Raw genomic sequence first — 20,729 nt, forward strand, 5'->3', positions numbered from 1 at the left:
AGAGTAATTTCTAATGTCTCCATATCAAATGTTCATTAGAGCTTCCCTAAATCCTCTCTTAAATAGAGGAGATACATTTAAGTACCAAAGGACTAGAAGATAATGCTTTTCACATCATTCCACTACAGGTTCCTCCATTTTTTTCTGTCCCTCTTCTCTTCCCCCCCCCCCCCCCAAAAAAAAAAAAAAAAAAAAATCTGGGATGAATCCTGTCTGACCCTGGAAATTTGGCTCCGGCCATTCTTGTTCCTTGATTCTTGTTCTGGCACAATCTCAGTTTTCTGTAATATTTTTTCTTTCTTCCTGAAGAAAAATATGCCTTTGTGGCATCTGTGTCCCCATCTTCCTTTGTGAGGACCCAGGCAAAGAACCCATTACATTTTTCTATTTAGTATTTCCTGCATCTCCCTCAACCCTTGATATCTCCTAATGAACTCACCATTTCCTTCATTAGCCTTTGTCTTCTATGTTCTAAACATTTCTAATTTACTGTTAAACGTGGAGTCTTTCTTCCATTTTCTGCCTAATTGTGTCATAAACGTTAACCCTTTTACTGCTGAACGTTAGGGCATTCCCACTGTGCAATGACTCTGATGGAACGTTGGCACTTCACTGAGAACCTAGGTAGGAGGCACGCAGCATAGCACTGGAGATGAACTTTTCCCCATCTGCCAGGTACATCAGGTAGCACTCAAGTGGTTAACTTACTTCTGGCCTTCCAGCCTCCCAGTTTTTACCACTCTCCCAGCCAGGAAGGTCTGTGCTCCATGCCTTCCATCACTGCTCGCAAATGGTTCCTCTCACTCTTAACTCCTGATTTACCTAGGTTGACGTTCTGCTCTGGCTTTACATTGTCTGGGGTTGCTTCTAACTTCACAAACACAGATTTTACACTCATGTAACTCCATTAAGTCAACAGAACTTACTTCTCGTGTATCCCACTATAACGGCAATTCTCAGTCACACAGCCTGTCTCTTTCCTGGAGACATTTGCCATTCACTTCCTTTATTATATTATCCCATTTGTTTGCTTCCCAAAATTTCTTTCCACAAACTCAGTTAACCATAGTTTGCTAGCTGAGGTCTCACTTTAGTCCTGATCTTCAAAGACCTCCATAGATTGACTCAAGCTACACAAGGGATCAATTCATCCTGCATGATTGTGACCTCTGACAACAGCTGCACTCCACTGAAATAATGGCACTGTTACCCCTAGAGTGAGACTTGTGTGCCTGATAGCTTTTCCTGCAACTTGTCCATGATCGTGAGACTCGCTCCCAGAAGGTGCTAGGCTCACCGTGAATCTTATGAGCAAAATTAGTGCCCACTGTTTTGTCCTAGCTTTCTCTAGAATAACAAAACCTTGGGCTAATTAGGGGGAGGGGAGCGGGAAAGGAAAACAAGCCATTTGTTCCTTTATTGTGTACTCTGAGATGATGAAAGGCACTCAGATACCATGGTGATGAGTAATCTATAAAAGGGAAGAGGAAAGAAATCCTAATTACAAACAAGGCAGAAAATAGAAAGGACATGTTTGAGCAAATGCCCGTCTCCCCTTTGCTGCTGTTCCGTGAACTGTGTGTAGGTGGGACATATCCATTCTCCCTGTTTACCCTGGGTATAGCAGGCAGTAGCACTGGGCTTTGGCTGAAGGTTACACACTTGCGGTATTGCAGATTAACAGGATTATTGCGTGCAATGCCTGTGGGGGCTTTATTTCTGTGCAGAAATGGGGTCCTGCTTTACATTTCCATTTTGATTATCAATAACGATACCCAGGCATCTTTGTGTGCGAGGAAGGGTCACTGATAAAGTGACCTTTATAAATTAAAAGGCCCACTGAAGTGCAGGAATAGGAAATTGGAGGCTGTTTCCAGGTGTGTCAGTCAGAGATGGACAGGCATCAAGGGAAACATGGAACAGGGAACAGAAAATGGAAGAACTGCAGATGGGTTTGTAGTAATAGGATACTGCAAGGGCGTTTTGGGAAGGCTTCAAAAATATGCTGCGATGGGGTATGCAAATCCCACACCAGACAACAAAGGGTTAAGGAGCTGCCCCACACGCAGCCAGCCCTGCCCCACCCGCAAGAGATGCTCAGGGAGCTGAGCTGAGCAGAGCGGAGCAGAGCAGAGCAGAGCAGCTCAGCTGGGGGCAGGTCTGGGAAGAGAGCCCACCTGCAACTGCAGCCCCTGAGGGAAGGGAGTACCTGCTTGAGATACCTTCTGGGATACCTACATTCCTTCTCTCTCTCTCACATTGACTCCCTTTGTTCGTGTTAATTCCCCTTGTGTTGTTTAAGGACAACGCCGGATCACTAGGCCAGGCTCCACAGGAGTGCAAACTGCCACCGATGCCAAAAGCCCAACTGGCCACTATGAAAGCTGGTACTAGGGGAGTGCAATAGCAAAGTCCAAGGCAATGGTGGGCAACCTGCGGCCCGTCAGAGTAATCCGCTGGCGGGGAGCGAGACAGTTTGTTTACATTGTTCGTCCGCAGGCACGGCCGCCTGCAGCTACACTTCTATGATTCTATAGCGGGGGGGCAAACTTTTTGGTCCAAGGGCCGTATCGGGGTTGCAAAACTATATGGAGGGCCGGGTAGGGAAGGCTGTGCCTCCCCAAACAGCCTGGCATCCGCCCCCTCCCACTTCCCGCCCCCGACTTCCCCCTCAGAATCCCTGACCCATCCAACCCCCCCTGCTCCTTGTCCCCTGATGGCCCCTTCCCGGGACCCCCTGCCCCTAATGGCCCCCCCCCATCCAACCCCCCCTGCTCCCTGACTGCCCCCCTCAGAATCTCCAACCCATCCAACCCCCCCTGCTCCTTCATGGCCCCCTGCCCCCGGAACCCCATCCCCTATCCAACCTCCCCTGTTTCCCCCCAGGACCCCCAACCCATCCAACCCCCCTGCTCCCTGTCCCCTGATTGCCCTGCCCCTTATCCACACCCCCGCCCCCGACAGGCCCCCCGGGACTCCTATGCCTATCCAACTGCCCCCTGCTCCCTGACTGCCCCCGCAACCCCCAACCCATCCAACCCCCCTTGCTCTGTTTTTGAGTTTCGTCAATTAAAGCAAACAGACCTGAAAAGCATCATTGCCCACACTCTGCTGCGGATCTAGAGACGTAAAGAAAAGTGCCCTTACTTGGGAAAGTCAGCTTGTCTGTTGCTTTAAATCTGCTCTTTAACTACAAAAAGAAAAGGAGTACTTGTGGCACCTTAGAGACTAACCAATTTATTTGAGCATGAGCTTTCGTGAGCTACAGCTCACTTCATCGGATGCATACCGTGGAAACTGCAGCAGACTTTATATACACACAGAGAGCATGAAACAATACCTCCTCCCACCCCACTGTCCTGCTGGTAATAGCTTATCTAAAGTGATCATCAAGTTGGGCCATTTCCAGCACAAATCCAGGTTCTCTCACCCTCCACCTCCCCACCAGCAGGACAGTGGGGTGGGAGGAGGTATTGTTTCATGTTCTCTGTGTGTATATAAAGTCTGCTGCAGTTTCCACGGTATGCATCCGATGTAGTGAGCTGTAGCTCACGAAAGCTCATGCTCAAATAAACTGGTTAGTCTCTAAGGTGCCACAAGTACTCCTTTTCTTTTTGCGAATACAGATTAACACGGCTGCTGCTCTGACACCTGTCTTTAACTACAACAACACAGGGTATCAACTAACATTGCAATAGCGAGACTGGCTACGGCTGACACGGCATTTTCACCGACCTCTGCTATTCAAGTGCTTAGAACTTTCTGAAAGAAATTTACATTTTAGAGTGAAGTTGCTCTAAGTTCTGGTCTGAGCCCAGAAGTTAATTAGTTCTTGAAAAATGTTAATAAAAGTCCATTTGTCCCCAGAGGGGAAAGGCAGCAGCTTTACATCAATAAAGTCTAGGGAAAAGGACAAAACAGGAATCTGGGAGGGAGCTGCACAGTATTCTGTACTGCTCCTCTAGCTAGATTGAACAGTGAATAATCTGTTTAATGCTTAAACTCTCCCTTTCTATGTAACCTGATGTAGTTCAAAAGGCACATGCATGTGCTAGAATCAGATTAAAAACCTCATTGTAACGCAGCCATGCGACGGGGCACAAATAATGCTACTAGGGGAACCTTAACTCTGACTCCCTAGATTGTTGTCCAATTAAAGTCTCACCCTTCATACCACAGCGGTGCAACATTTTACATTTAAAAATGAAAAACAGCATCCATTTCCTCAGCTTTCAGGGCTGCACAATCTTTGTCACTGGCTCTAATTATTTTTATTTAAAATCCTTAGAGAGGCAGAGCTGGGAGGTAGGCTTGGGCCCAATCCTGCTTCCACTGATGTCAACCCAAACTGGCTTTTTCCATGGAACATTCCCTCTCGTTGTCTAATTGAATGGCAAGTAGCCAAGCAAATGTGGAGACACACTGCCTCCTGCAGAAGGAAGGGGCAGGCAGCCATAGCACCGGGATATGCACCAGACACCAGGGCACACAGAAGAACCCTGGCTGTTTTCATCAGCCACAGGATTTAACCTCTCACCTTAGAGAGGCCATTCCTCGGAGGAACAGAATTTCTATAGCTTCGATGTTGCAACCTCTAATTCAAGTTGTGAGTTTCTAAAGAAAATATGGTTTGTTCTAAAACACTCTCGGGGCATATGCGCTTGTGGTGGCGTGTAGAGTGCAGACACCTCGTGCCCAGCTAGCACGGGTATAAAGAGCAGTGGAGACAGCGAGGCACAGCTTAGGCAAGTAGAGTGCCCTACATGTCTGAACCCACAGGGTCTGCACCCTAACCGGCTTTCTACACATGTGGACAGCGCCTCCCCCATCTACACTGCTATTTTTAGTAGGGTGGCTGTCTGCTGCCAGAGCCTGCCATATCCACCCTGCCAGAGCCTTCCCTCACCGCAGGGACAGGCTCTGGCAGCTATGTATGTCACGGAGTCCCTGGGCGATGCTCTGGAACTGCTCCCTACGAAGCCAGGCAGGACTCTGGGGAAGCCTCCTTTCTGTGAGCAGCCTGTCTGCAGGACACACAGCTCACACAGCTTCCACCTTCCTGGGTCTGACCTCGGAGCATTCAGCATCCTCTGCCCCTCCATGTGCTTCTGACAGCGAGTCCGCTCAGGCGGGGTCCTGGGGAAGCCAGAGAGTCCTGCCCCCCAACTCCGCAGTCAGACAGGACTCTCAGCCAGCCAGTAAAACAGAGGTTTATTAGACGACAGGAACATGGTCTAACACAGAGCTTGTAGGTGCAGAGAACAGGACCCCTCAGCTGGGTCCATTTTGGGGGGCAGGGAGCCAGACAACCCCGTCTGCCCTTCATTCCATGTCCCAGCCAGCCCCAAACTGAAACTCCTTCCAGCCCCTCCTCCTCTGGGCTTTGTCCCTTTCCCGGGCCAAGAGGTCACCTGATTCCTTTGTTCTCCAACCCTTTAGCTCTCACCTGGCAGGGGGGAAGGGCCCAGGCCATCAGTGGCCAGGAAACAGGGTGTCGGCCATTCTCTGTGTCCGGACCCCTGCACACACCTGCCCTCTAGGGCTCTGCAACGATCATACACCCTTACCCCACCACCTAGATACTTAAGAACTGCATATGGGAAACTGAGGCACCCCCACACTATTCAGAGGAAACATTAAGAATAGTCCCACTTCGTCACAATGTACACATAGCCTTTGGAAGAAAACGTCTTCAGGCGAAACCATTTCCAATAGAGTACTGTATATATTTTTCTGCTATAACTATCCCGAAACTACACCCCACCACTTTGTTTATGCTGGTTTAAGCTAGTCACATGAGAAGTAACTGCAACCACCCCATTCTGCACTGCTTCTGAAATAGCCAGTCAGCTTCTGGGCAGATATCCCATGGTGCAATGTTCCAGTGCTAGATTCTACGCATTCTGAGATTTTTTTTTTTTGCAGCATATTGTGAGATACCTACCAGAACCTATGGGAATTCTGGCACTCAAACTCCCATGATTCCTTTTTTGGTATCCCATATTTCATTTGGTTTTAGTAGGCCAGCACCATTTTCAAACTTGTCAGGCAGCATGGAGGAAGCGCTGCTGAGCGCCAGACTCCTGACAGACATTAATGTAAACAGCGGCGGTCATGCAGCCAGATGGCTCTGGAGGAGCTGGGAGCCAGCCATAGCATAATGTCACGCAGATATTGCTGGAGGAGAAGAAACCCAGCAGTTACTTCTGTATGACATTTTCCTGGAGCAGCTTCCCTCCACCGAGCCCCACTTTTGTGTTTGGCCACCCAACACCAACTGGTGGGACAGGACATTGCTACAGAATTGGGATGACCACCAGTGGGGCAGAACTTCAAGATGTGGAATGCTACTGTCCTGAAGATCTCTGCAGAGCTCGCTCCAGAGCTGAAGCTGCAGAAAACCCACGGGCCAGGTCCCATCAGCATGGAGAAGTGTGTGGCCATCATTCTCTGGACATTAACACACACGCACACCCCACTTGCTATTGATCAGTAGGCTAAACAGTTTGGTGTTGGTAGATCAACTGCTGGGGCTGCTGTCACGGAGGTTTGCACTGGTGTTAAGAGGGTCCTGCCGCCTCAGTTACAAAGCTGGGAAATTCACGGGAGGTGATGGATTTATATGGTAGGGTTCCCAGATTACGTAGGGGCTATTGATAGGACCCAGATGCCTGTAATTTCCTACCCCCTCAAAAAAGACCAAATACACCACGTGAGGCCTTGGCATTCACCAAACAGAAAGACTGATCACCATGGTAGCTCGATGTCTAGTTGGCAGCCTGTATCAAGTGGAGTGCTCCAGGGGTCGGTCCTGGGGCCGGCTTTGTTCAACATCTTCATTAATGATCTGGAGGATGGCATGGATTGCACCCTCAGCAAATTTAGGGATGACACTAAGCTGGGGGAGAGGTAGATACACTGGAGGGTAGGGATAGGGTCCAGAGTGACCTAGACAAATTGGGAGGATTAAGCCAAAAGAAATCTGATGAGGTCCAACAAGGACAAGTGCAGAGTCCTCCACTTCGGATGGAAGAATCCCATGCACGCTACAGGCTGGGGACTGACTGGCTAAGTGGCAGTTCTGCAGAAAGGACCTGGGGATTACAGTGGACGAGAAGCTGGATATGAGTCAGCAGTGTGCCCTTGTTGCCAAGAAGGCTAATGGCATTTTGGGATGTATAAGTAGGAGCGTTGCCAGCAGATCAAGGGAAGTGATTATTCCCCTCTATTCAGCACTGGTGAGGCCACATCTGGAGTATCGCATCCAGTTTTGGGCCCCCCACTACAGAAAGGATGTGGACAAATTGGATGAGTCCAACAAAAATTATTAGGGGGCTGGAGCACATGAGTTATGAGGAGAGGCTGAGGGAACTAGGCTTATTTAGTCTGCAGAAGGGAGGGAGGATTTGATAGCAGCCTTCAACTACTTGAAGGGGGGTTCCAAAGAGGATGGAGCTCGGCTGTTCTCAGTGGTGGCAGATGACAGAACAAGAAGCAATGGTCTCAAGCTGTAGTGTGGGAGATCTAGGTTGGATATTAGGAAACACTATTTCACTAGGAGTGTGGTAAAACACTGGAATTGGTTACCTCAGGTGGTGGTGGAATCTCCACCCTTAAAAGCCTCTAAGGCCCGGCTTGACAAAACCTTTGGTGGGATGATTTAGGTGGGGTTGGACTAGATGACCTTCTGAGGTCTATTCCAACCCTAATCTTCTGTGATTCTACGGACTTCACTAGTAATAAAGTGAGGTGGTCTGGAAAGGTCCATACCAGGATCTTTATGACAAATAGAACTTTGCTTCCATGATCACCAATGGACATTGGTGGTGACAGAGATGTGATTCCTCCAGTCATTATAGCAGACCCAGCTTACCCTCTGCTCCCTGGCTTATAAAGCCTTTTAGTGGACACTTTGATAGGAGAAAGGAGCTGTTTAACTCTCCCCTGAGCAGCTGCAGAATGACAATGGAGAGTGCATTTGGAAGACTGAAGGGAAGGTGGAGGTGCCTGATACAAAGGGCAGAGGGCATCTGAGAAATACCTACTTTGTCTTATAAGTGCTTGCTATAATTTGAACAACCTCTGTGAGAGCAAAAGAGCCTCCCTGAAGGCAAAGGGGCAGAAGGACTTGTGGAATTTTGCAAAAGCCAGAGAAGCTGCCTCTGCAAAATCCCCCAACTAGTCAGGGAAGTGCCGTGCTCCCACTCTGAGACCAGGGGCTAGGTGAGGGAAATGAATGTAATGTAACCAAGGCCATTAATATGCTTTGTGTAATGATGGTAGTAGGAGTGGATGTTCTTAGGCAGAGCAGGAGCCCGCCAAATTTCTTTTCAGCCAAGTTGTAATAAAAACCAATAGAAAAGGGACAGACCTGCCCAAAGTGCGGAGAATATATCTTTGCACCAATAGGGTCACACAAACACATACATGGCCTTGGGGGAGGGAGGGGTGTGGAATGGCAGGGAAATGGCTTGTCCCTCGCAGTTCAGGGACAGGGGAGTCCCACTGTCCTTGACAGACTGCAGAGAGCAAGAGTGTTCTCTAGGAGGTTGGTCTAGTTCTGTGTCACAGCTGGCATCTTTTCCAGAATGTCCCTTGGTCCAGCCATGCATTCCCTTGACTGCTCCCTGTCCTCACTCCTTCTGAGCCAGGAACATGAAACCTTCCCTCCACTCTATTGTCTTGCTGGTATGCAGAAACTAGGCAGGCACATATCCTCTCTCTCTCTTCCCTTGGACTTTTGCCAGGCATTCAGAGATTGAGAACACTCCTCTCTGCCAGGGCTGTGGTGTGTCAGGTGCCAGGAGAACAAACAATATAAGACGTTGTTGTCCGAGTATGGTTTCCACGCCAACAGTGATAAAATGTCACTCCCCCACACCCAAATTTTAGAATTCCCTTTCCCATGCTCTTGCCAGTCTGGGACATGCTTGGAGATGGTACGAGGTTTTCCACCTTATTTTCCTCCTCCCCCAGGACCTCTGTACCACTGCTAAGTAGGGGGAAAGCAGCAGGTTGGAAATTGCATGGGCACCTCTGCAGGCTATTCTTACATTGGATGATGTTACTGTGAAGCACATCCCCAAGAGTCAGAGAAGGGTGCTGGGTTTTTTTTGTTTGTTTTATAACGAGGGGCAAACCAGGAAAATATGCAGAGTTGCTATTTACCAAGAAGCTGCCATTTCATCTTGTGTAGAAATAGAAGGAAACAGCTGCCTATATAGGAAGCCCTAAAAAGGCCACATTGTCTTATTAATTATATGTATTACCATACCAGCTCGGAGCCTTAGCCCCAGCCAGGACCCCATCGGGCAAGGCACTATACAAACAGGGGAAAATGCAGTATATTTGCCTTAAATTCTCATTTACACCTGCTGATGAGCACAAAGACTTTTGCAATGATTGCTCTGAACGTATTCAGCTACAACAGGACTAACAGTGCTGTTCACTGTAACAAACAAAGGCAGATAATCATGTCCTTATGTAAGCACAAATGCCATCTCTCTGTGCTTATGAATGTCTCATTTGGGCAATTATGAAATGCCTAAGTAGCCATATCTAGCCAATTTACATCATTTTAGTGTATGTTTGAAAACTTCAGGTAGCTAAAAGTTCAGAGCAATGATCAAACTGTGATGCAGAGTAAGGTTTCTATTGCTATTTCTCTTTCTGTATGGACTGATACAATAAAAATAGCCAGCCATGTTGTTGGGGTTTTTTTGTTTTTTTAAATAAAAACCACTGTAGTTCTGCCATCTAGAGTAGGGGAAGGTCTGCTGGGAGGGAGAGGGAGTCTCAAGCAGCACAGGAAGGGGATTCAGGGCCAGCACAGTTGTTCCATGGTTGGTGGAGTCAATATTTCAGGGAAATCTGTGCATAAAACTTGTCAGTGTGGGCACTATTCTGAATCATTAGAGGGCGAGTGAGTTAAAAGCCCAATGAGCTGAGAACTAGGGACACATTTCCATCCTCTCACATCTCAATATACTGCCCTGGCAACAAGTGCTGAGGAATCACCTCTAAAGGTGGAGGAGAAGCCATGTACCCCCAAGGCTGGGAGGATCACAGCCACCACTCCTAGGAGAAAATATAGGGTAGTGGGGGTTGGAGACTCTTTTGAGGGGTACAGAGGCATTTAACTGTCCCCCTGACATGGCATCCTGGGAGGTATGCTGCCTGCCAGGGGCCCGTATCAGAGACGTTACAGAGGGATTGTTGAGGATCATCCGGCCCTCTGACTCCTACCCCATGCTACTCATCCCTGTGGGCACTAATGATACAGCGAGGTATGACCCTCAGGGCTCTGGGAGAAAGAGTGAAAGGGTTGGGAGCACAAGTGGTGTTCTCTTTGACCCTTCTGGTCAAGGGTAGGGGCCCAGGCAGAGACAGATACATCCCGGGGGGTGAATGCCTGTCTGCGAAGATGGTGTCTCCAGGAGGGCTTCAGCTTCCTTGACCATAGGATGCTGTTCCAGGAAGGATTGCTAAGCAGAGATGGGGTTCACCTATTGAGGAAGGGGAAGAGCATATTTGGATACAGACTGGATAACCTCGTGAGAAGAGCTTTAAACTAGGTTCAAAGAGGGCAGGTGACCAAAGCCCACAGGTAAGTCAAGAACAGAGACCTGGGAGAAGTTTTGCAATTTAGGGGGAGCATGGGCTGTTATAGAAGGGATAAAGGAGAGACAAGACAGAACTGTGGGGAAATTAAATCAGTATCTTATGTGTCTGTATACTAATGCAAGAAGAAAGGGGAATAAGCAGTAAGAACACAAAATACTAATAACAATAGAATAGTTGGCATCACAGAGCTGGTGAGATAATATGCATGACTGGAATATTGGTATAGAAGGTTATAGCTTGCTGAGGAAGGACAGGCAGGTTAAAAAGGGAGGAGATGTTGCCTTAGATATTAAAAACATACACAATTGGACTGAGGTTGAGATGGGAATAGGAGACAGACTTGTTGAGAGGCTCTGGCTAAGGATAAATGGGGTAAAAAACAAGGGTGATGTTTGGTGGTCTGTAGTAGACCCCTACCATGACAAGAAGAAGAAGAAGAAGAAGTGGATGAGGCTTTTTTCAAATTAACAAAATCATTCAAAGCCCGGGACTTGGTGGTGATGGGGGACTTCAACACCCAGACATCTGCTGGGAAAAACAACACAGCGGGGCACAGAAACTCCAACAAGCTTTTGGAATGTATTGGAGACAATTATTTTATTTCAGAAGGTGGAGACAGTTACTGGGGAGAGACTGGTCTAGATTTGATTTTGACAAATAGGGAAGAACTGGTGGAGAGTTTGAAAGCGGAAGACAGCTTGGGTGAAAGTGATCATGAAATGATGAGATTCTAAGGAATAGTAGGAGGGAGAACAATAAAATAAAGATAACGGATTTCAAGAAGGTAGACTTTAGCAAACTCAGGGAGCTGGTAAGTAAAATCCCATGGGAAGCAAGCGTAAGGGGAAAAACAATTGAATACAGTTGGCAGTTTTTCAAAGAGACATTATTAAGGGCACAAAAGCAAACTATCCCACTGTGTAGGAAACACATGAAGTATGGCAAGAGACCACCCTGGCTTAACCAGATCTTCATAATCTAAAAATCAAAAAAGAGTTCTCTAAAAAGTTGAAACTAGGTCAAGTTACAAAGCATAAATATAAACAAATAACACAAGTATGTAGGGACAAAATTGGAAAGGCCAAGGCACAAAATGAGGTCAAACTAGCTAGAGATATAAGGCTAACAAGAAAACATCCTATGAATACATTAGAAGCAAGAGGAAGACCAAGGACAGGGTAGGCCCGTTACTCAATGAATGGGGGAAAACAATAATAGAAAATGTGGAAATGGCAGAGGTGCTTAATGACTTCTTTGTTTCAGTTTTCATCGAGAAGGATGGTGGTGATTGGACATCTAACAGTGAATGCCGGTAAAAATGAGGTCGGATCAAGAGAGGCTAAAAATAGGGAAAGAACAAGTTACTTAGACAAAATAGATGTCTTCAAGTCACCAGGGCCTGATGAACTGCATCCTAGAATACTCAAGGAGCTGACTGAGGAGATATCTGAACCATTGGCAATTATCTTTGACAAGTCATAGAAGACGAGAGAGATTCCAAAAGACTGGAAAAGGGTAAATATAGTGCCCATCTACAAAAGGGAAATAAGTCCAACCCAGGGAATTACAGACCAGTAAGCTTAACTTCTGAACCCAGAAAGAATCAGAATATCAGGGTTGGAAGGGACCTCTGGAGGTCATCTAGTCCAACCCCCTGCTCAAAGCAGGATCAATCCCCAACTAAATCATCCCAGACAGGGCTTTGTCAAGCCTGACCTTAAAAATATCTAAGGAAAGAGATTCCACCACCTCCCTAGGTAACGCATTCCAGTGTTTCACCACCCTCTTAGTGAAAAAGTTTTTCCTAATATTCAACCTAAACCACCCGCACTGCAACTTGAGACCATTACTCCTCGTTCTGTCATCCGCTACCACTGAGAACAGTCTAGATCCATCCTCTTTGGAACCCCCTTTCAGGTAGTGGAAAGCAGCTATCAAATCCCCCCCACATTCTTTTCTGCAGATTAAACAATCCCAGTTCCCTCAGCCTCTCCTCATAAGTCATGTGTTCCAGTCCCCTAATCATTTTTGTTGCCCTCCGCTGGACTCTCTCCAATTTTTCCACATCCTTCTTGTAGTGTGGGGCCCAAAACTGGACAGTATTCCAGATGAGGCCTCACCAATGTCAAATAGAGGGGAACGATCATGTCCCTCGATCTGCTGGCAATGCCCCTGCATATACATCCCAAAATGCCATTGGCCTTCTTGGCAACAAGGGCACACTGTTGACTCATATCCAGCTTCTGATCCACTGTAACCCCTAAGTCCTTTTCTGCAGAACTGCTGCCGAGCCATTCGGTCCCTAGTCTGTAGCGGTGCATGGGATTCTTCTGTCCTAAGTGCAGGACTCTGCACTTGTCATTGTTGAACCTCATCAGATTTCTTTTGGCCCAATCCTCCAATTTGTCTAGGTCCCTCTGTATCCTATCCCTACCCTCCAGCGTACCTACCTCTCCTCCCAGTTTAGTGTCATCTGCAAACTTGCTGAGGGTGCAATCCACACCATCCTCCAGATCATTTTTGAAGATATTGAACAAAACCGGCCCCAGGACTGACCCTCGGGGCACTCCGCTAGATACTGGCTGCCAACTAGACATGGAGCCATTGATCACTACCTGTTGAGCCCGACAATCTAGCCAACTTTCTATCCACCTTATAGTCCATTCATCCAGCCCATACTTCTTTAACTTGCTGGCAAGAATATTGTGGGAGACCGTCTCAAAAGCTTTGCTAAAGTCAAGGAATAACACGTCCACTGCTTTCCCCTCATCCACAAAGCCAGTTATCTCATCATAGAAGGCAATTAGATTAGTCAGGCATGACTTGCCCTTGGTGAATCCATGCTGACTGTTCCTGATCATTTTCCTCTCCTCTAAGTGCTTCAGAATTGATTCCTTGAGGACCTGCTCCATGATTTTTCCAGGGACTGAGGTGAGGCTGACTGGCCTGTAGTTCCCAGGATCCTCCTTCTTCCCTTTTTTAAAGATGGACACTACATTAGCCTTTTTCCAGTCGTCTGGAACTTCCCCCGATCACCATGAGTTTTCAAAGATAATGGCCAATGGCTCTGCAATCACATCCGCCAACTCCTTTAGCACTCTTGGATGCAGCGCATCCGGCCCCATGGACTTGTGCTCGTCCAGCTTTTCTAAATAGTCCCGAACCATTTTTCTCCAGAGGGCTGGTCACCTCCTCCCCATGCTGTGCTGCCCAGTGCAGTAGTCTGGGAGCTGACCTTGTTCGTGAAGATAATGGAGCAAATACTTAAGCAATCAATTTGCCAACATCTAGAAGATAATAAGGTGATAAGTAACAATCAGCATGGATTTGTCAAGAACAAATAGTGTCAAACCAACCTGATCGCTTTCTTTGATGGGTTACAAGCCTTGTGGATGGGGGGAAGCGGTAGACGTGGTATATCTTGACTTTAGTAAAGCTTTTGATACTGTCTTGCATGACCTTCTCATAAACAAACTAGGGAAATGCAACCTAGATGGAGCTACTATAAGGTGGGTGCAAAACTGGCTGGAAAACCATTTGCGGAGAGTAGTTAGTGGTTCACAGTCATGCTGGAAGGGCATAAGAAGTGGGGTCCCACAAGGGTCAGTTCTGAGACTGGTTCTGTTCCATATCTTCATCAATGATTTAGATACTGGCTTGCAGAGTACACTTATAAAGTTTGCGGATGATACCAAACTGGGAGGGGCTGCAAGTGCTTTGGAGGCTAAGATTAAAATTCAAAATGATCTGGACAAACTGGAGAAATGGTCTGAAGTGAATAGAATGAAATTCAATAAGGACAAATGCAAAGTACTCCACTTAGGAAGGAACAATCAGTTGCACACATACACAATAGGAAATGACTGCCTAGGAAGGAGTCCTGTGGAAAGGGATCTGAGGGTCGTAGCGGACCACAAGCTAACTACAAGTCAACAGTGTAACGCTGTTGCAAAAAAAAAAAAAAAAAAAGCGCAAATATCACTCTGGGATGTCTTAGCAGGAGTGTTGTAAGCAAGGCATGAGCAGTAGTTCTTCTACTCTGCACTGATTTGGCCTCAACTGGAGCATTGTGTCCGGTTCTGGGGGCCACATTTCAGAAAAGATGTGGACAAACTGGAGAGAGTCCAGAGAAGAGCAACAAAAATGATTAAAGGTCTAGAAAACATGACCTATGAGGGAAGATTGAAAAAAATTGGGTTTGTTTAGTCTGGAAAAAGAGGACAGAGGGGACAAGTTTTCAAGTACATAAAAGATTGTTCCAAGGAGGTAAATTGTTCTTGTTAACCCCTGAGGATAGGGCAAGAAGCAATGGGCTTAAATTGCAGCAAGGGAGGTTTAGGTTGGACATTAGGAAAAAACTTCCTAACTCTCAGGGTGGTTAAGCACTGGAATAAATTGCCTGAGGCTGTGGAATCTCCATCACTGGAGATTTTTAAGAGCAGGCTAGACAAACCTGTCAGAAATGGTCTGGATAATACTTAGTCCTGCCATGAGTGCAGGGGACTGGACTAGATGACCTCTCAAGGTCACTTCCAGTCCTATGATTCTATGACTAGTGGTATCTGGACAACAAGGCAGCATCTAGCAGTCCCTGGAACAAAGTTACTTAAATCCTCCTATACAGTCAGTACCCAGACAGTTTATTGTAACGCAACATGGAATGCTTACTGGTAGAGGTTTCCTTCCCAGTAGTGTGCGGCTAGCAATCCACCTGGGTCTCAGGCAGTGTCTCTTCATGGGTCTCTGGCTCAGGTGTGCTGAAAATATCGTAGCTGTCTGGGGAAATTTCTTCACAGGGTCTGTGGCCAGTTCTAAACAGCCACAACATAGCAGGATTCTGCGGTGACCTGGCAAAAATCCAATCCAGCTCCTCTGAATATGCACATGTAGCAGGAGCATTACTGATGGGCTTGTTTTGGTCCCTCTTTCATAGTTCTGCTTGAGCTTTGGTGGGCACAGGGGTGCATCCTAAGAGTGCCCCTTTTCCCACAATTGTTCCAGGTATGTGAACTTACCAAGGGGTAGAATCACAAAGGGGCATACCTGGCCATATGCTAGCAATTAAAGAGAGAGGAGAGAGACAGAGACAAGGTAGATAAGGAAATATCTTTTATTGGACCAACTCCTGTTGGTGGAAAGTACAAACTTTAGAACCTGAAAGTTTGGACCTTCAACCAAACACCAAAAGAAGTTGGTCCAATAAAAGATATTACCTTACCTAGCTTGTATCTCTCATTTCTTGAGATCCATGTGGCTACAACACCACTGCAAACAGCATTTAAATAGGCAGGTGACATCCGGACAAGAGGACCCTGGAGCAGTGGAGGGCACATGGGTAAACAGACAGGCTAGTCTAGGTATAAAGTACTACAGAGTGGGATAGCAGTGGGAGGAAGGCTTGAAGTGAGGTAGTTAATTCAAAATGGGGATGTATCCACATGAACCATATACCAGAATATATACTCATTCCCGACTAGTGTTATGCCGCTTGCAAAGAGGATTAAAGCAGGATAAGACAAGAGATAAATCAAAAAATAACTTGTATGGATGCAAGGCAGTTGATGTCAGGGGGAAAAAAAGCTGTCCTCAGAATCTGGAAATTGGTGGGGGGGTCCCCCCACCCTGAAACATGTATTTTGTGACTGAGCCACGACCAGAGGGATGCATCAGATTTCTCTTCCATGTACTCAACCAAGCCCAGGGAGCACTGACAGATTCCTGCACTATCAATAATCCCCTCAGCACTTTTACAAAAGTAAATTACACACATTAAATCAAACATGTTAAAAAAGTTCCAGACAGAAGTGAGTCTAAGGAGGGTCCTCCTCAAAGGGCCTCTCCCACCCTAAAGCATGAGCCAGCCCATAACCCAGCTGTCCCCTGCAGGGTACCAACCCCACCCGTGAAATGTTGAGAAGTCTCCACAACAAAGCAGAATAATGTCAGGATCAAAGCTGAGCTCTGGCAAACCCGGGGGAGAAGCCAGGTCCAGAGCCACCCAGAACTTCCTGCCTCAGAGGATCACACCTGCCATGTCATTACACAGGGAGAGAGGGGAGGTCTTGCTGGGAAGACCTAGGCAAACCCATTAAAACGTCTCTTGGGAGAGGGCTGGCAGCCAATTACCCCTGTGCTGTGCTCTTAGTGAGCAGCCTGCCTCATTCTGCATGAACTGCCATTTCTGAATGGTGTGAGGAGAACGCCCCCACGTAGTGCAGACTGCTCTCACCCAACCAGGAGGCGGGAAAGGCCAGGAGCACTGGAGCGAGGGCTCTGCATCAGGAAGAGAAGGATGCAACTTTCCTGCCAAGTGCAGATAATAAAATAGCGTCGTCCTGAGAAAAGCTGCAGCCCACAGAGGCGGAGGATCCCGCCAGGCCATAAGCCTTTGAAACAAACAGCTGGATGGGCTGCAATAGCCTCCATTGTTCTCCCCAAACAGAACAGGGGGTGTGTGGCACCTAAGAGACTAACAAGGTTATTGGAGCATCAGCTTTTGTGGGCTACAGCTCACCTCATCGGATGCATGTGTTACCCGTCGGATGCCACTTATATGGTGGTGACCAAGAGGATTTGCTGCCCTGCCCCACAGGGTGATGGGGCTGCAACACCCCCTGTGGGAGAAGCCAACACTTGTGTTGAAAAACAAAATGAAAGCCAAAACCTCAAATAAATGTGTTCGTCTCTAGGGTGCCACAAATCCTCCTGTTCTTTTTGCGGATACAGACTAACAGGGCTGCTGCTCTGAAACCTGTCTTTCTCCCAGTTACTTCCCCCACACTGATTCATACAAACAGCTTGGATTATGGAGAACAGAACTCTGTATTGAACAGAGAAGGGGCACTGTGAACAGTTTAGAGAGTAATTTTATGCAAGTTTGGTTCAGTTCTGCAATTTAACCAGGATGTGTGCTTGCTGGCTCTATGCAAGGGCCTCACAGAAAGCACAATGCCTGAAAGCAACAGAATGGGAGTGATGCAGGCAAATGGACCTATCTCCAGAAGCCAAAGTCCCAGAGCCAGAGGTGAGAGAAAGAACTAAAGGAGAATAGGTTCTAAAGTAACTAAGAGAAAGCTGCATGAACCTGCTAAAAAATAGAGAGAGCGCGCGCGCACGCTATTTGCTGAGGAGGGAGAAGTGTCCAACACCAGCTATGGCCAGGAAAGGAGCAATGGGGGCCAAATGTGTCACATCATCAAGACTTGGTGGACTTCAGTGTGACTGCTACTTAAAGAGCCATTTCAGTGCCAATCTGCCCCCCCCCTTTGTTTTCTCCACTAGTTATACACTTAGATGAGCTGTCCCTAACCCCCCCCCCCTTACTTGTCTGTGTCCCCACACCGGGGCAGTGGGGGGGGGGAGGAGGGAAGAAGAGAAAGAGGAGGAGGAACAGCGGTAAGGTGGTTAAGGCTAAGGCCAGGTTTGTGGCCGGGAGAGGTGCCACAGCCAGGAGCCAAGGCTGGAGCGGGAGTAGAGCTGCAGCCAGGTGCGGCTCCGCTCCCGGCTTTGCCCCCAGCATTGGTCCCAGGTAGGGAATGGAGCCACGACCAGCGGCTAGTGTGGGGACGGGAGTAGAACCGCACCAAGGCCGGGACCAGGGATGCAGCTGGAGGCAGGATCAGAGCAGAGCAGGGGAGGGCTTCATGGCGCTCCCTCCCCACCCCTGGGCAGGGTTTCTTGGGCTGCACCCCCCCCCGACACTCCTCCATGCCTCCCTAGAGAGGTTGCACCCCACACTTTGGGGACCCTCTGGCTTACACTGTAAGCTATTTGGGGGCAGGGGCTTGTTATTTCCTGCACACAGTGCCCAGCCCAATGAGGAATCAATTCCTGATTGGCACCTCTGGACACAAAGACACACCCCAGTTCAAATGTGGGGTGACATTTTACACAGTGCCACGAACATGATCACTAGAACAAGGACACTGGCTAGGCTGGTAGACGGAGGCACCTAGATGCTGCTTTGGATTGTGTGGGCAAGTAATGCTACCCCACCCCCTCTTCCGACCAGACAATGTACTGGAGTGTAGAAGAACAAGGATCCTGCTGTCCGAGCCCAACAAAGCCCTGGATAAGAACAGGAGGGGGTGTTACATGCAGTCAGAGAAATAACTGCAGAAAGAACCCTGCTGGAGCTTGGGTCTGGAGGGTTGCCCAACAGGACAGGAATGTGTTGTGGGTTTTATTTGTTTTTTTTAAGTAAGTCTGTCTCCATGCTAGATTTTAAGCAAGTGTCACTGCCCAGGGTGGGGGGTAGAGGGGTGAGTGATATCAAGATTGCCCTCAGATAAGGCATTTTCAGAGAGACAAGAGGCACTGAACCAGGAGGCAGGAACTCTGCCACAAGCTTCCTGCAGACCCACACACCACTCACCTCAACTCCATTTGCCTCAGTTTTCCTCTCAAATCGGTATTGCACTTGTACTTCCCTCTTTTGGTTTGGCTGTTTAGACTGTGAGCTCTCTGGGGCAGAGGCGGTCTCTTAGTAGGCATTTGTACACAGGGTTAGTGTAGCCGTATTGGTCTCAGGATATTAGAGACCAGGTGGGTGAGTGGATCTTTTATTGCAGTGGTTCTCAGCCCTTACAGACTACTCTACCCATTTGAGGAGTCTGCTTTGTCTTGCGTACCCAAAGCATCACCTCACTTGAAAACAACTTGCTTACCATATCAGACATTGAAGCACAAAAGAGGCACAGCACGCTATTACTGAATAATGGTCGAGTCTCATTTTTACCATGCAATTATAAAATAAATTGTTTGGAATATAAATATTGTACTTACATTTCAGCACATAGAGCAGTATAAACAAGCCCTTGTCAGAATGAAATTTGAGTTTGTACTGACTTCATTAGTGTTTTATGTGGCCTGTTGTAAAACTAGGCAAATATCTAGAGGCGTTGATGTACCCTCTGGAAGACCTCTCCGGACTCCTGGTTAAGAACCACTGTTTTGGAGGACTAATGTGTGCCAGCAAGAGACAAGCTTTCAAGCTCCACAGAGCTCTTCAAGTTTGGAAGAGCTATTCAGAGGGCGTGTCTACACCACGCGGCTTTTAGCCGCAAGGCTGTGTCCACACGGCCTTGTCACTAAAAGTCAGCATGTGTAAATGCTCCTTAGTGGCCCCGTTGTTGACACGATACCGCCCGCTCGCTGCGCTGGAGTTAGCTTTGTCACACTGCCATTTGCAAAACTTTTTGTCTTTCAAGTGCGGGGGGGGGGGGGGGGGGGGAGGCTTAAGTACCTGCGAAAGAAAAGTTTTCTTCACAGAAGGAATTACCGCACCCGACGAAGTGGGCTGTAGCTCACGCTCAAACAAATTGGTTCGTCTCTGAGGGCCACCAGTCCCCCCGTTCGTTCGTCACAGCGCAGCCCCAGGCAGGGCGCCTCAGCGCGGTACGAGGAGCCGGGGGGCTTGGGGCACGGGATGAAGTGGGCTCTCGCCCAGGCAGGCGGAGGCTCCGGCACCTGGGTTAGTCTCCAGGGTGCCACAAGCCCCCCGGTTCTTCGGGCGGGTGCAGACGGACCCGGCCGCTGCTCGGGCACCTCTCGGCGCAGCGCCCACGGCGGCCGGTCTCCGCGGGGCAGATAACCCCCCCCCCCGCCCGTATTTCGCGGGGCGGGCGCCGGGGCAGCTGAGGCGCCAACAGGCGGGCTCGTCTCCGAGGTGCCCCGAGGCCGCGGGCCGGGCTTGCGGCGGCCCCGAACCGGCTGCGGCGGGGACACTCTGGGGGGGGGGGCAGCGCAGGAGCCGCGGCCTGCTCGCGCCCCGCCAACCGGCGCCGGGGGGGGCGGTTCGCCCCCAGCAGCGTTCTCCCTTCCGGCCCCCCCGGCCCCGGGTCTCCCTCAGGCCCCCGCGGGGGGCGGGGCGGGGCGGGGTTGGACCGGACCGGACCCGACCCGACCCCCCCCCCCCCCCGGCCGCGCACCTACCTGCCGCCCCGGCGCGCAGCGGCTCCTCGGGTCCCCGCCGCCATCTCATACCTGCCGCTCCGCTTCCCCATTGGCCCTCCGCGCCCCAGCCCCTGCAAAGCGATTGGCTGGAGCGAGCGCCGTCCCGGGGCGGGGCCCCCAAAGGGCGGGGCCGCCATTGGCCGGTTCGAATA

General features: G+C 48.8%; 1 protein-coding gene across 3 annotated transcripts in view; it reads right to left on the minus strand.

Moving 5' to 3' along the window:
- The window catches only part of ARHGAP19 (Rho GTPase activating protein 19), a 62,102-nt gene extending 41,373 nt beyond the window's left edge, over window positions 1–20,729 (minus strand). For 2 of the 3 annotated variants that reach the window (XM_048857284.2, XM_048857283.2), the window contains exon 1: window positions 20,557–20,729. In XM_048857284.2, the coding sequence (XP_048713241.1) occupies window positions 20,557–20,714 (158 nt within the window). In that variant the 5' untranslated portion in view covers window positions 20,715–20,729. The remainder of the gene's footprint in view (window positions 1–20,556) is intronic. The other variant, XM_075131123.1, reaches the window with a different exon arrangement.

Source organism: Caretta caretta, chromosome 7 (assembly GCF_965140235.1).
Source record: "Caretta caretta isolate rCarCar2 chromosome 7, rCarCar1.hap1, whole genome shotgun sequence".
NCBI lineage: Eukaryota > Metazoa > Chordata > Testudines > Cheloniidae > Caretta > Caretta caretta.